Below are 14,876 nucleotides of genomic sequence, written 5' to 3'. Positions count from 1 at the left end.
ATACGATTAGGGACAAAGCAAAGTAGGGAGCCGCCAACAAGTTTTTAAGGAAATTGTAAACCGTTCACGGATCATTTAAGGTAACCACGATTAAGGGACAACGATAGGCAACAACAATTGACCCGTGAAGGTTACATCACATTCATAATCTATGAGATTACTAAATCCATATGGTTCGGAACCACGAAAGCAGGATTGGGAATGATGGTACGAAGTGAGTCATGGAGTCACATTCGCCCGTGTTGGCCTCTACTCAATTATTATTGTGAAAAGTATTTCTTGCGATCTCAAAAGCATACAAACAAAGATTCAATTTTCTCAAAACTAATATTAGGCTAAATTGGTTGAATGTTAATGTAACATATAATTCTAAAATATCGCGATCACTTGTTGATGGAGTCATAAAAGTATATTATTTAATTTTATTAAACTCTCGATTTTATATTGATATTTAATGGTTTAATGATATACTAAGTGATTTTCTTCCCAAGACACAATTTACTACTATTTTATTTATTTGGTTGTAGGAAGGAAGATTACAATAGCAAAGTGATATTTTATTATCGCCCGGATTAAACGAAGCAAAGCTCACAAGCCCAATCAACTCACATGTGTGTCAACCCAATAATGTTTCATAGCAAATAGCCAAGTGGACCATGAACTCATGAAGTACACCAACTGGCTACTCAGTCAAAACAAAAGAAAAAAAAAAAGAAGAACAAGAGAACTCCTCTCACTGTTTATTGCGGGTAAGGCACAAATAAATCTTGAGCGATTTTTGCGGGAAATCAAATTGTCAAGCAAGAAGAGATAAAGATGAAATTGGATAATAATTGGAGGGGGAGATTCGGATTAGCTGGAGATCGGCTGCAACAAAACAAGAAAAGCAATAGAGTCCCGTATTTTTGGGGATTCTGGAGATTAATTTGGGGATTACTCTGGGCAGCGAATTACGGAGGAGAAAACCGAATTGCATGATAGAGGGGGCTGATACTTGACAACTTGGGAAAAAGAGAGCAGCGACAGCGGCGAGCTTATTCTCTTGGTGGTATTAGCTAAGTTGATTGTTAGTTACTTAATTTGGTAATACTATAATTTTGTTTTAAGAATTGAAGTGAAAAAGTCACGTTTTGCTTCTTACTTTTCACCATTTTTGTGGTTGGTATTAGAATTTGATTACTTAGTTTATCAAGTTTTCATTTTCAATTACTTTTTGCTTTGTTAATTATGAATTCCATAGTTGCTACTTTTGTTCTTATTCTTAGTATGTCAGGCTAGAGTTGTCGTGGGTACGGAGATATAGTATACATTGGATTATGGTTGTGAGAATAAGAATGTGGTAATTCGACAAGACGATGCAGAGACACTTCATGAGTACTGGGAGCGTTTCAAGAAACTATGTGATAGTTGTCCAAACCATCAAATCAGTGAGCAATTATTAATACAGTACTTTTACGAAGGACTCAGAAAGACAGACAGGAATCTAGTTGATGCAGCAAGTGGTGGAGCACTGGTTGACAAAACACCCGCAGAGGCAAAGAAACTGATTGCAAACATGGCTGCAAACTCTCAGTATCGAGGAGGTCGAAATATCAAGTCCACCTCTGTACGTCAAGTTAATGAAGTGGTGAGTTCTAACCTCGAGCAACAAGTAGCTAAACTCACGTCCTTAGTGGAGCGAGTAATGATCGAAAAAGGGAAAGAAAAAGTATGTGGCCTTTGTTCAATGGTAGGACACCCAACTGATATGTGTCCTACTCTGCAAGAAGAAGAAGTGAATTCGATTGGTGGTGGTCAGGGGCAGCAAAGACGTTATGATCCATTCTCTCAGACTTATAATCCGGGGTGGAGAGATCATCCAAACCTGAGATATGGTAATGCTCAGCAGCAGGAAGGAAACTCTAACCTCTGACCACCAGCTTTCCAGCAACAGCAAGCTTCTAATCCTCCACCTGGTTTTCATCAGCAACCACAATATCAGCCGCGACCTCAAAATCAGCAAGTTTCCCAGCCACAATCGGGTAGCATGTCTCTAGAAGATATTGTGAAGGCAATGGCTGACAACACTTTGCATTTCCAGCAAGAGACAAGAAGTGGTCTAAAGAACTTGGAGAACCAAGTTTCTCAGTTAGCTAACACAGTGGGAAAGCTCCAAGCTCAGAACTCTAATAAGCTTCCGAGTCAACCAAAGAGAAATCCAAAGGAGAACGCGAGTGCAATCTCCCTGAGAAGTGGCAAGCAATTAGAGGTTCCAACGAAAAAGACTGAAGAGCTGGCAGCACACCAAGAGGAACAAAGGACTATTGTTCCAGAGCAAGATAAGCAGCCCACTAAGGTAAGAGATGTTGTTTCTCCTAATACTGATCAGTTTAATTCTTCTGTTCCATTTCCTAGCAGGTTATCATCTAAGAATAAGAAGAGAGAGCAAGAAAAGGAGAAAGAGACCCTGGACATTTTTCGCAAGGTTGAGGTAAACATACCTTTACTGGAAGCTATAAGACAAGTGCCGCGGTATGCAAAGTTTTTGAAGGAGTTATGCACTAACAAGAGGAGATTGAGTGGAGATGAAAAAGTCAGTGTAAGTGAGAATGTGTCTGCTGTTTTACAGAGGAAAGTTCCTCCAAAGTGCAAGGATCCAGGTATTTTTACTATACCATGTAAAATAGGTAACACGAGATACGATAAATGCATGCTAGATTTAGGAGCTTCTATTAATGTCATGCCTTTATATATCTATAAAGCTCTGAACTTAGGACCTTTGAAAGACACTCGAGTGATTATTCAGCTTGCTGACCGTTCTAATACATACCCTGTAGGAGTAGTTGAGGATGTTTTAGTGCAAGTGAATGAGCTGGTATTTCCTGCTGATTTTTATGTTTTAGATATGCCAAATGATGAATCCCCTAGTGCAGCACCTATCTTATTAGGAAGACCTTTTCTGAAAACATCTAGAACTAAAATTGATGTTCACAGTGGGGTGTTGACCATGTAATTCGATGGGGAGGTTATCCGGTTTAATTTATTTGATGCCATGAGATATCCCTCTGATTGTGAATCTGTTTCTAGTATAGATGTCGTTAATGCACTAACTGAGCAGGTATTCTTTCTCTCTGGTCATGATGGGTTAGATGTTGTTTTGACTGCGCCTATGGAAAAAGAAAAGTATACTGACTTGCAGGAACATTTTGAGCTTAAGGGGGAAGTTAAGGAAGCTTTTTCCTCTCTGGAAATACTTCCTGATAAGCAATTAAGGTATGAAAAACGGTTTATGCAGTTACCTGTCACTTCTAACAGATTGTTACCTTCTATTGTACAGGCCCCTGAAGTGGAACTAAAGCCACTGCGGCTAAAGTTGCAAAAATAAGAGCCTGAATACCACTTGTAAATAATCCAAGAACCAGACCATCTCAAGTATGCATTTTTGGGAGAAAATGACACTTTGACAGTCATAATCGCGAGTAATCTAACTTCGAATCAAGAGCAAAATCTGGTGCAAGTTCTGAAGGAACATAAAACAGCTCTAGGGTGGACAGTTGCTGATTTAAAAGGAATTAGCCCCTCTATGTGTCAGCATAGAATCTTATTAGAAGAGGGAGCTAAACCCGTGAGACAAGTGCAGCGACGACTTAATCCACCTATGATGGAAGTGTGAAGAAAGAAGTAATGAAGCTTCTTGAAGTAGGGGTGATATACCCTATATCAGATAGCCCTTGGGTCAGTCCCTTACAAGTAGTCCCAAAAAAGTCAGGAGTCACAGTGGTGGAAAACGATAAGGGAGAAATGGTTCCCACCAGAGTACAAAATGGGTGGAGAGTTTGTGTAGATTACAGAGAAAGGAATTCAAGCCGTAAGGGCTTTGGCTTTCTAGAGCGTTAGAGTCTTCTGGTCCTCGTGTGGCTCCATCTAAAATAAGTATCGAAGGGAGAAGAAGGAATGAGAGACTACGAATGCGGCTTACCTCGACCCCAGAACGTGAGTTTTTGTCTGGCGAAAACGCCGCAGGCGCGAAGCGCGGTAGGCCGCGCCGAGGGAGCATAGCATAGGGGGGAACCCGGACGGTGGAAGAACCGGGAGAGGCCAGGTATCCCCTTTTTTGCCTCCATGTCGCCACACGGGGGGACACGGGGACGTAAAAAGGAAAGAGAGGGATGGGGTTTCCCTCGCTTTTGGCATAGTGGGCCTCCCGTAGCATGGGAGGACGTCTAATCCTTTTGCCGTCGCAAGGCTCGCTAATCGTACGCAGCAGGCTCGAAGACCCCTGGTAGAGAAATATATTAAGTCAATAGAATGTTTTTTTTTACTGGTAATCAGGTGGTTCGCAATAACGTCCACCCCCGGGGTAGTTAACCCCGTTTTATGACGCTATCGTGCTCAGGTGCACCTAAGGTCTTATGATCTAGTGGCCGCAGCACGGCCGAACGACCAAATCATATCATAATTTGATTAAAAAACGGTTTGCGCTTCGCGCCCCAACCCCCTTAACTAATAGATGTTTAGATACCTGCAACGGAAAAAGGAGAAAGAGACGATGGCAACGCGCCTCATACAAGAGGGAAGGGGTCCGAACAGCCTTGTACGTACGCTGCCCGCGCGAAGAAGTTATTCTCTAATTCCAAAAAGTCAAGCCACCATTCTTCAGTGATGAGCTCTAGCGAAAAAATTTGGACGAGTGCCTGCCCGAGCTAAAGGAAAGCTCTCTAGGTTAGCTATAGGTCAAGTTCTCTCAGAGCCGAAGACAGGGGCTGACTAAGGCCTGTCAAATGGCAAGGAGAGCGAAAATAGATAGAGGCATTCAAACGAAAATCTGCCTTGAACCAAGATAGACTATCATCCGGCTCGACCATCAATTCCATTCCTGGATAGCACGACTATTCATTCACCACGAAAAGGTTCATTCAACGGGCAAAGGGCTAGAAGGCACCCCTCTTTCTCTAACCAACAGCCATCAGCTGTCGGCTCGTTGGTAAGGCGGGGGGGCTCCGCTGTTGCGCGGCCTCCCCCTCTTTGAAAGCGCTACCGGTGAAGAAGAAGAGGAATCGTAGTCTTTTAGCTTATGTAGTGGTCGGCCTTCCTACACGCACGCGCTCGCAAGTACAACTTGCCACTACCGAAGCGAAGAAAAGGAAAAGGGGGTACTACGAGCCCTCTGCCCCACGCATCTAACCAGCTCGCGAGTTACTCCACGTATTGCTTGACGTAAAACAGATAGTGGATTTGTTTCTGTCTTTTGTTGAATCTTTTTCACGGCTCGATAGAGAATTTGATAAGCCAATGATTTTTTTCCGTGTTTTAGAATACGGTTAACCAACATGTTAACTAATCGATTACGATAAATTGGATCGGATTTTGCAGTTTTTTCTTCTACTCGCTAAAGAAGAGAAATTAACCCTTAACTTCTCATACCGGATAGGCTTTTGGACTTGGAGCTCACAAATGCGCCGTTTGAGTGAACGAATGCGCTGTTATGAGCTAACGAGTTTTCCTTTTTTTCTGCTGAACTCGGAGAAGAGGAGGTAGCGGTTCGTGCTTGAGTTGAATCACTGGCTTCTCTTCTCCTAGGAATCTTCACTTAGTATGCAAGCTCAAGAAAGCGATTTACGTTACGACCTCCGACAAGCTAAAGCAGGCACCAAGAGCTTGGTTTTAAAGGTACTTCAGCATGTATAAAAGCAAAAATAGGAGTAGAGGAAGGGGCCGGTTTTCAAAGAAGTCAATCGGATCGTTCAATGTTTATAAGGAGGTCGAAGCCAGAGGCTCCCTTCTTCTGGTTTATGTGGATGACATTGCTTTCTCTAGTAATGAATGACTTAGCTTCGATAAATGAGCTTAAGAAAACATTAAGAACCCAGAGAAATTTAGAAAACTCAAAGTCTTTTCTGGAGAATAGGGGTCAAGACGCAGTCGGGCGCCGGCGGCTGACTCAAGTGCCCCCCGAACCGCGCAGATCCGCGTTGGTCCAGAAAGTGAAAGTTATGGGTTTCCCGTTTACCCACAACGGAGGAGCCGCCCCCACCGGGCAGGCGGCCACGGGTCATAACGCACTCTTCGCACAACAAATCCACTTTGAAGTTGACGCCAGTCGCGTAGGGCGACCGGGGAAGCCGTTTCCAGCCTAAGATCGTAAAAAAGTTTCTGAAGCACATCCTCCCGGGGTTTCCTTCCTTTGATTTGAAAGAAAACCTTCACAATGTGGTTTTTCAACCACATCGGATCAGGGGCTTCCGGCCCCATGACCTCGGCTGGTTGATCCACCTCACCCTGCGGTTGTTGACCATCGCCCGGGGCCGAGGAAGTGTCCCCCGGATTTAACCACTTTTCAATCCAGGAGCCACTCCACCCGGATGAGGTTGAGGTTTCAATTCTTTGACTCGAAAAGATCATTTTCCCTTACCATTTATTGATCAAATGGTAGAACGTCTTACTGGTCATGCTTATTACTGTTTTCTTGACGGTTTTTCAGGTTATGTGCAGGTCCCTATAACTCCAGAGGATCAAGAAAAAACGACGTTCACATGCCCGTACGACATGTTTGCGTATCGTCGTATGCCATTTGGACTGTGCAATGCTCCAGCGACTTTTCAGAGATGTATGGTAAACATCTTTTCAGATTACCTTGAAAATTTCATAGAAGTTTTCATGGATGATTTCACTGTACATGGAGATTCTTTTGATAGATGCTTAGAACACCTCACTTTGGTCCTTAAACGTTGTCTTGAAACTAACCTTGTGCTTAATTCTGAAAAATGTCATTTCATGGTTCAACAAGGTATAGTTTTAGGCCATATTGTGTCGTCTGAAGGAATAAAAGTTGATAAAGCTAAAATAGATCTTATTTCTTCTCTACCTTACCCCGCCTCTGTGTGGGAAGTTCGATCTTTTCTTGGCCATGCAGGGTTCTATCGCAGGTTTATTGAAGGATTTTCAAAGATTGCGCAACCACTATGCAGACTACTCCAAAAAGATGTGGAGTTCCATTTTGATGAGGCCTGTAAGCAGGCATTTGACAAGCTGAAAGACAAGTTGGTCACTGCCCATATTCTACAACCTCCTAACTGGGAGCTCCCATTCGAGTTGATGTGCGACGCTTCTAATTATGCTGTAGGAGCAGTGCTAGGCCAGCGAGTTGGAAAAGTTCCCCATGCCATCTACTATGCCTCAAGGACTTTGGATGCAGCTCAAGCTAATTATACTACAACTGAGAAAGAACTTTTAGCTGTAGTTTATGCTTTAGACAAATTCAGGTCTTATTTATTGGGTACTAAAATTATTGTGTTTACTGATCATGCAGCGCTGAAATATTTATGGTCAAAGGATGTATCCAAACCTAGGCTAATACGTTGGATTTTATTGCTTCAACAATTTAATGTTGAAATAAAAGATAAAAAAGGTTCTAACAATAGTGTTGCTGATCACTTGAGCAGGTTAGTTATTGAAGCTGATGAAGGTCACGCCCCAATCAATGAAGAGTTCCCCGATGAGCAACTTCATGCCTTGAACTCAGGAACTCCGTGGTATGCTGATTTGGTGAATTTTCTAGCATTTGGGAAGTTTCCAGCCAGCTACACCAAGGCACAAAAGGACCGGATGCGTAGTATAGCAAAATACTACATATGGGATGACCCATACCTCTGGAAATACTGTGCTGATCAACTAATCAGAAGGTGCGTACCCGATTCTGAAATTCTGTCTATACTAACTTTCTGCCATTCTTATGCATGTGGGGGACATTTTGGACCAAAGAGAACCGCACGCAAGGTTTTAGAGAGTGGATTCTACTGGCCATCCATATTTAAAGATGCATATGAAATCTGTAAGGCATGTGATAGTTGTCAAAGAACAGGTACACTAGGTCCTAGGAATGAAATTCCCCAAACTCCTATCTTAATATGTGAAATCTTCGACGTTTGGGGTATGGATTTTATGGGTCCCTTCCCCTCTTCTTTCGGTTTTCAATATATTTTGCTTGCTGTCGATTATGTCTCGAAATGGGTGGAAGCTATAGCCACCCGTACTGATGATTCTAAAGTTGTTGCAGAATTTTTGAAATCAAATATTTTGGCTAGATACGGATTCTCGAGAGCCATCATCAATGACAAGGGGACACACTTTTGCAATAAGACAATAGGAGCTCTCTTGAAGAAGTATAATGTGTTTCATCGAGTGTCCACTGCATATCACCCACAAACAAATGGACAGGCAGAAGTCTCCAATCGAGAAATCAAGTCCATTCTAGAGAAGACTGTGAATCCAAACAGGAAAGATTGGAGTCTCCGCCTCAACGATGCTCTGTGGGCGTACAGAACAGCATATAAAACTCCGATCGGGATGTCTCCTTACAGGCTTGTGTTTGGTAAACCTTGCCATCTGCCAGTAGAATTGGAACACAAAGCCTTTTGGGCCGTGAAACAATGCAATATGGAAATGGATGCAGCGGGGGAGCACAGGAAACTTCAATTGCAAGAACTTGAGGAAATCCGAAATGATGCTTTCGAGAATGCGAGAATTTACAAGGAGAAGACCAAGGCACTCCATGATGAGCGCATAACACGAAAGACATTTACAGTGGGGCAGAAAGTTCTCTTGTACCATTCTCGGCTCAAACTTTTTCCCGGTAAACTCCGTTCTCGATGGGTGGGGCCCTTTATTATTACCAAGGTGTATGACCATGGTGCGGTTGAGATTCGTAGTGAGGAGACGGGGAAGGAATTCAAGGTGAATGGTCATCGACTCAAGCCGTACTATGAGGGTCATCAGGTCCAGAACATTGAAGTGATGGAGCTAGAAGCTCCAAATTATGAAGACTAGTATGCTGGAAAGGCGTCGAGCTAACGACGATAAATAAAGCGCTCTTGGGAGGCAGCCCAAATCTAGGATTATAATTCGATTATTTTTTTTCATTTTTTTTATTTTCATCATTTTATTTTAACTGTTATGCAGTGTAAAAAAAAAAAAAAAAAAAAAAAAAAAAAAAAAAAAAAAAACTTTGAGAGAGAGAGAGAGCTTCCAGATTTCTTATATGCTTATTTTCAAATCTTTCATAGTCCTCTGGGAACAGACACATTTAATTTGCTTGGTTAAATCTGGTATTGTTTGTTACAGGACATGCTTCATAGCACACAAGCATTTGCCGGCTGATTCAAAGCCGACATCGATGTGGATATGTTGCAGCAACCTGGGAACATGCAACAAGAATATTGAGGCTGGAATTGGGGATGGAATTCAAAAGCTTTGCTTTTAATTTCTGGTCCGGCAAAGCTGCAGCATCGAAACAGTAATGAGGCAGCAGATCTGCAGTCAAGCAGTGGAGGCAACGCTTTAAGCTTGGGGGAAAAGTGGCGAACTAGATAACTACCAGCATGTTCCACTTTTTCCGGTGAGCTCGTTTCCTTATCTGTTTCTATTTTAATCCCCTTATTTTTTATTTATTTATTTTTTTTACAGTCACACATTGAGGGCAATGTGTGGATTAAGCTTGTGGGGAATGCGTTATGTTCGGTCTCTTGCGGTCTCTTGGTATGTCTCTGGTGTGGTATGGTATTATATTGAGTCTAATAATGAAATTTGGACAGTGCATTCGGTCTCTACAATGCTTAACTTTACAGTACATTCACTCTACAATGCTTAACTTTGGCTAATAGACTTGTATATATGCAGGAAAAAAAAAAAATTTGAAAAATTAATTCTGTAAACAATAGTTAGCCTGGTGGAAGTCAGCTTGTGGTGGAGTAAAAAGAAAGAAATGAGTTAGGCATCAAAGTTTTACACCACATAAGCCAAAAAGCTTACCCATGACATGATTCATTATTAAACCCAATTTGAGCTTTATAGACCTACTTTTCTTGCGGAATGTCTGAAACATGAAATACTTGCCTATAAGATTAGTAGAGCATATCGAAGGGTAAATTGGATTATCGTTGTGGTAATGATGTAAATTGGTGGTGAAGTATATATATATATATATATATTATATATATATATATATATATTATATATATATATATATATATATATATATATTTTTTTTTTTAAAAAAAAGTTTCATGTTAAAGGCTCTACGTACCAATGTATGGGTTAAAAAAAAAAAAAAAAAAAAAAAAAAAAAAAAACCATATAAGGTACATGTGATGTTTTATGTATCGTGATTGAGTAACTCGAGTTTGTAAATCCGTAGGGGTATCTTAAAACCTAGTGCCTTGGGCCAATTGGACCGGGAGTCACTGGTTGAAAGCTCGCTACATGGGTTACTTGACATGTACATGACATTAAGAGTCGTGAAACACAAGTCAAAAAAAAAAAAATCACGAAGTTTGAAGGGCCTGTTATATGAGTTCTTATATGGCGGTTGTGGTTTTGTATATGAGCTCTGCTAATCTTAATTCTTCTTCCCACATTCCGAAATGTTCTCTAAAACCTCACTTTACCTTGGCCCTGTTCTATCCTTGATTCAAGTCCTGAGGATCTTTGATTTACTCCACTACAGTGTTGACGGAAGGTAGGCTGTAATTGTTTTAAGAGTTGGTAATTGATTTTGTAATCATAAAATGATTTTCCTTCTGCATATATACTTGACTTGACACTGTTATTGAGCAAAGTAGAGTGATTGTTATAGAATGCTTAGCTGGTTTTGACGTGCATATATTACTTGGCTTGAAGCTGTTATAGAGCAAAGTAGAGTATTCAGGTGGCATATTGTTAATGAATAGTCTAACTACTTTGCGATTTCATGTCTTTGCTTGAGGACAAGCAAAATAATAAGCTTGGGGGATTTGATGGAGTCATAAAAGTATATTATTTAATTTTATTAAACTCTCGATTTTATATTGATATTTAATGGTTTAATGATATACTAAGTGATTTTCTTCCCAAGACACAATTTACTACTATTTTATTTATTTGGTTGTAGGAAGGAAGATTACGATAGCAAAGTGATATTTTATTACCGCCCGGATTAAACGAAGCAAAGCTCACAAGCCCAATCAACTCACATGTGTGTCAACCCAATAATGTTTCATAGCAAATAGCCAAGTGGACCATGAACTCATGAAGTACACCAACTGGCTACTCAGTCAAAACAAAAGAAAAAAAAAAGAAGAACAAGAGAACTCCTCTCACTGTTTATTGCGGGTAAGGCACAAATAAATCTTGAGCGATTTTTGCGGGAAATCAAATTGTCAAGCAAGAAGAGATAAAGATGAAATTGGATAATAATTGGAGGGGGAGATTCGGATTAGCTGGAGATCGGCTGCAACAAAACAAGAAAAGCAATAGAGTCCCGTATTTTTGGGGATTCTGGAGATTAATTTGGGGATTACTCTGGGCAGCGAATTACGGAGGAGAAAACCGAATTGCATGATAGAGGGGGCTGATACTTGACAACTTGGGAAAAAGAGAGCAGCGACAGCGGCGAGCTTATTCTCTTGGTGGTATTAGCTAAGTTGATTGTTAGTTACTTAATTTGGTAATACTATAATTTTGTTTTAAGAATTGAAGTGAAAAAGTCACGTTTTGCTTCTTACTTTTCACCATTTTTGTGGTTGGTATTAGAATTTGATTACTTAGTTTATCAAGTTTTCATTTTCAATTACTTTTTGCTTTGTTAATTATGAATTCCATAGTTGCTACTTTTGTTCTTATTCTTAGTATGTCAGGCTAGAGTTGTCGTGGGTACGGAGATATAGTATACATTGGATTATGGTTGTGAGAATAAGAATGTGGTAATTTTATAGTATAATGTTTATTTCTTGATTGGTTTGATAATCTATTTTATTAGTATGAATTGCCAGATTATATTATAGACATGCCATCTTTAGTATAATTTGTTAGTTTAATTGCTAGAGTACTACCGTGTGATACGTAATTGTCCGGGTTAGTATTCCTTAGTAGCACTTAGGTATTTGATAGGTGACTGAAACTTGTCCGATGTCTAAGATTATCAACCCTTTGAGTTGCACAAATCCGATCTTGTGAGATTTGTGGCTTAAGTTAACTTTCCTAGTTATTCATGCTACTAATTAATCGAGTCTAGAGAGCTTGTTCTAGATTGTTAGTTAGTTAGACAATACTCCAAGAGCTTGTTTGGTTTATTTGCAATTAAGGGAAGTGTTGAATGTTTGTTTGTGTTCATCGGCTAACATTGAGATAAGAACATAATTTTTATAATTCGATGATCAATAAATACTCCAATGCTATAATATGTCTCCCGATCCCTGTTTTATTATTATTGATTTTTATCGTATTTCAATTTTAGTAGTCTATCTTTCGTACTTTATTTGTCCCATAGTTCATAGTAGTTTATTTATTAGATCGTAGTACTATTTCTTCAAAACAGGGGTTTCTAACTTACACAAGTTATAATTTAATAAACCAATACTCTGTGGGATCGACCCTAGCTTACCCTACTACATTTTAGGAGGTTGGAGTTAGGTTTATTTTTGGTAGACACGCGACAGTCGTACCAAATTTTGGCGCCGTTGCCGGGGAATTGGCGTTTTATTTTATTATTTCTTGTGTTTTTCTAACTGTTCTTACTAACTTGTCACCTAGTTCCTTGTTCTTGTATGTGTGACAGAAATTTGAAACATCAAAGATTGAGAAATTTTGCGGCAAGGAACCAGGGACTTATTCTAAAATATCGTGATCACTTGTTTAAATAATAAGATTAAAAAAGGAACCTGAACCAATCGTCCAAATTATCTTATTAGGTGTTATGTTCAATTACATATTCCCTTTAACATGCAATATGGTGATCATAAATATAAGAAAAATAACACCAACATTGGAAGCATTTTAACCATAATATCGTTAGTCAAATCAAATCATAATAATAACCCTAATCATGATACTAGCAATAAGAATAAAAATAAGAGTAATTAAGTGAATTAATTACTCACGTTCCGCGCTTCTTTAAGTTGCTACATCATGAATAAATTGTTAGTAACTTCAAAGAATAAATTAAATTGAAATTAAATTAAATTAAAGTAGCGTTGTTTGGTCTAAACCCTCAATCGGTTCTACCTTTTACACCTTGGTTTAAGTATGGAATTTCAGGTGTTGTATGGACTCCCGGGAGTGCTTAGAGAAGGAAGGGTGTAATTAGGAGAATAGGTTTAAGGCTTACAATATGAGAGAGGGAGATGAGAATGTGTGTTGGTGCCCCGAAACTGGAAAATCAGCCTCGTATTTATAGAGGAAATGAGTAGGGTGATGCATGAAACCCTAGAAAATGAAATGCGCCGCTGAGAAACCTTAGAAATTTTCTGTGTCACGGCGCAAATTGCCGTGACACGGTAAATTCGGCCGTGGTGCGACAAACTGGTTTTCCAGAATTCAGTCTAAATTCATTTTATTTTTTGCTTAACAGTTAAGTATGTTATTATTAGGCGTCGTTTCAGCTATTCCGAACTTATTTCAGGCTTAAGGTTTTAATGTTTATTAATCGGGCTTAACACAAAATGAATTAAAAAGAATTTAGGCTGAAATGTGAGTTGGACTGAGTTTGAATAAATGCTTGGACTGATTATGTTTGACTAAATATGGATTTTAAGCACTCCCGAGACTAAATACTCGACCCGACCAATAATGGCGGTGAAAGATTGTTCATCATCGGGTTTAGTTTTGGGGAGACATTTTTAGGTGTCTACAGATTGAAATTTTATTCTTATGATAATTTTTGAGATAAATCAAACAAAACTCCATTTGACTACGGAATATATTGAAAAAACACAAATTTTCATATGTGGCTGGCCACTGGCCACACGGTGTGGCTGGCCACTGGCCACACGGTGTGGCCGGCCACATTTTATTTTATTTTTTGTTTTCCCACTATTTCCTCACTCTCTCTCTCCTACCTTTCAACAATGGCAGAAAATTCCTCCATTCTTCTTCATCTTCCTCAAGAGAGAGACCAATCTATATTCCCCAATCATCATCATCATTTTCTCACTCCTCACTTAGTTCTCCTCTGCAACTCCTATCTCCTCCAAATCCTCCTTCTCAATTCCAAATCCTAACTTAAATTGGTGCAATTAGGGCCGCTGCGGTGGTGTGAAGGTGGAGTGGTGGTTGATGGTGGTTTGTTGCAGCGGTTAGACGGTGTTATTGATGGCTATTTGAATCGAAATTAGGGATTTGAGGCACGTTGGGTTTTTTCAATTAGATGCGAAATTGTTGCAATTAGGGTTGTTGCAGTGGTGCAAAGGTGGAGTGGTGGTTGATGGTGGTCTGTTGCGGCGGTTCGATGGTGTTATTGGCAGATGGATCCATCTAAATTATTTCTGGGTTTGTTTGGTGGGTTCTGGGTTGGTTTGGTGGGGTTAGAGTTGGGGTTTCTTCTTCGTTGTCTTCTTCGGCGTCATTGGAGTAGCTTCGAAAGAGATTCATTGAAGAAGAAGAAGATGAAGAAAGGGGTTACTCGGTCAGTAGGGGTTACTTTGTCGGGGATAACTCGGTCGGTGAGGGGTTAATAGGTCGATCCAGGGTTACTTGATCAGGGGTTCTTAGGTCGGTCAGGGGTTACTTTGGTCAAGGGTTACTTGTGTGTTAGTTGATCACATGGTGTACACACAAAAGTTGTTGAAAAAAAGTATAAGAATTTAAACAAAGAAAACAGAGGGTATTATTGTATTGCATATAAAGTATATGCGGCATAAATTGTACAATATGCCTTCCTCTGTACATAAGATGGAATTTATGGAATTTCCATAGTCTAGAAAACTATAGAAAAGGTTTAGAGACAAAAAGCTATACAGTTCGGAATAAATACAGAAAAGACGATGCAACCAATTAACTTATTGAAAATTTGAAAGTATGGAAGAGTGATGTATAATTGTCCAAACAATCAAATAGCATACAGTTCAGAATATTACAAACATTAAAAA

At 39.8% G+C, this 14,876-nt stretch overlaps 1 protein-coding gene across 1 annotated transcript; it reads left to right on the top strand.

Annotated features, from left to right (window-relative positions):
- Positions 1-2,026: 2,026 nt before the first annotated feature.
- LOC110739607 lies at positions 2,027-2,992 on the top strand. The gene has a single exon (XM_021920059.1). It carries the CDS (start codon positions 2,027-2,029, stop codon positions 2,990-2,992), a length of 966 nt encoding a protein of 321 aa, XP_021775751.1.
- The last annotated feature ends 11,884 nt before the right edge of the window (positions 2,993-14,876 follow it).

Source organism: Chenopodium quinoa, unplaced genomic scaffold (genome assembly GCF_001683475.1).
Source record: "Chenopodium quinoa cultivar QQ74 unplaced genomic scaffold, ASM168347v1, whole genome shotgun sequence".
NCBI classification, from domain to species: Eukaryota; Viridiplantae; Streptophyta; class Magnoliopsida; order Caryophyllales; family Amaranthaceae; genus Chenopodium; species Chenopodium quinoa.
The sequence above is the reverse complement of the archived record's forward strand: the minus strand, read 5'-3'. Positions and strand labels throughout refer to the sequence as shown.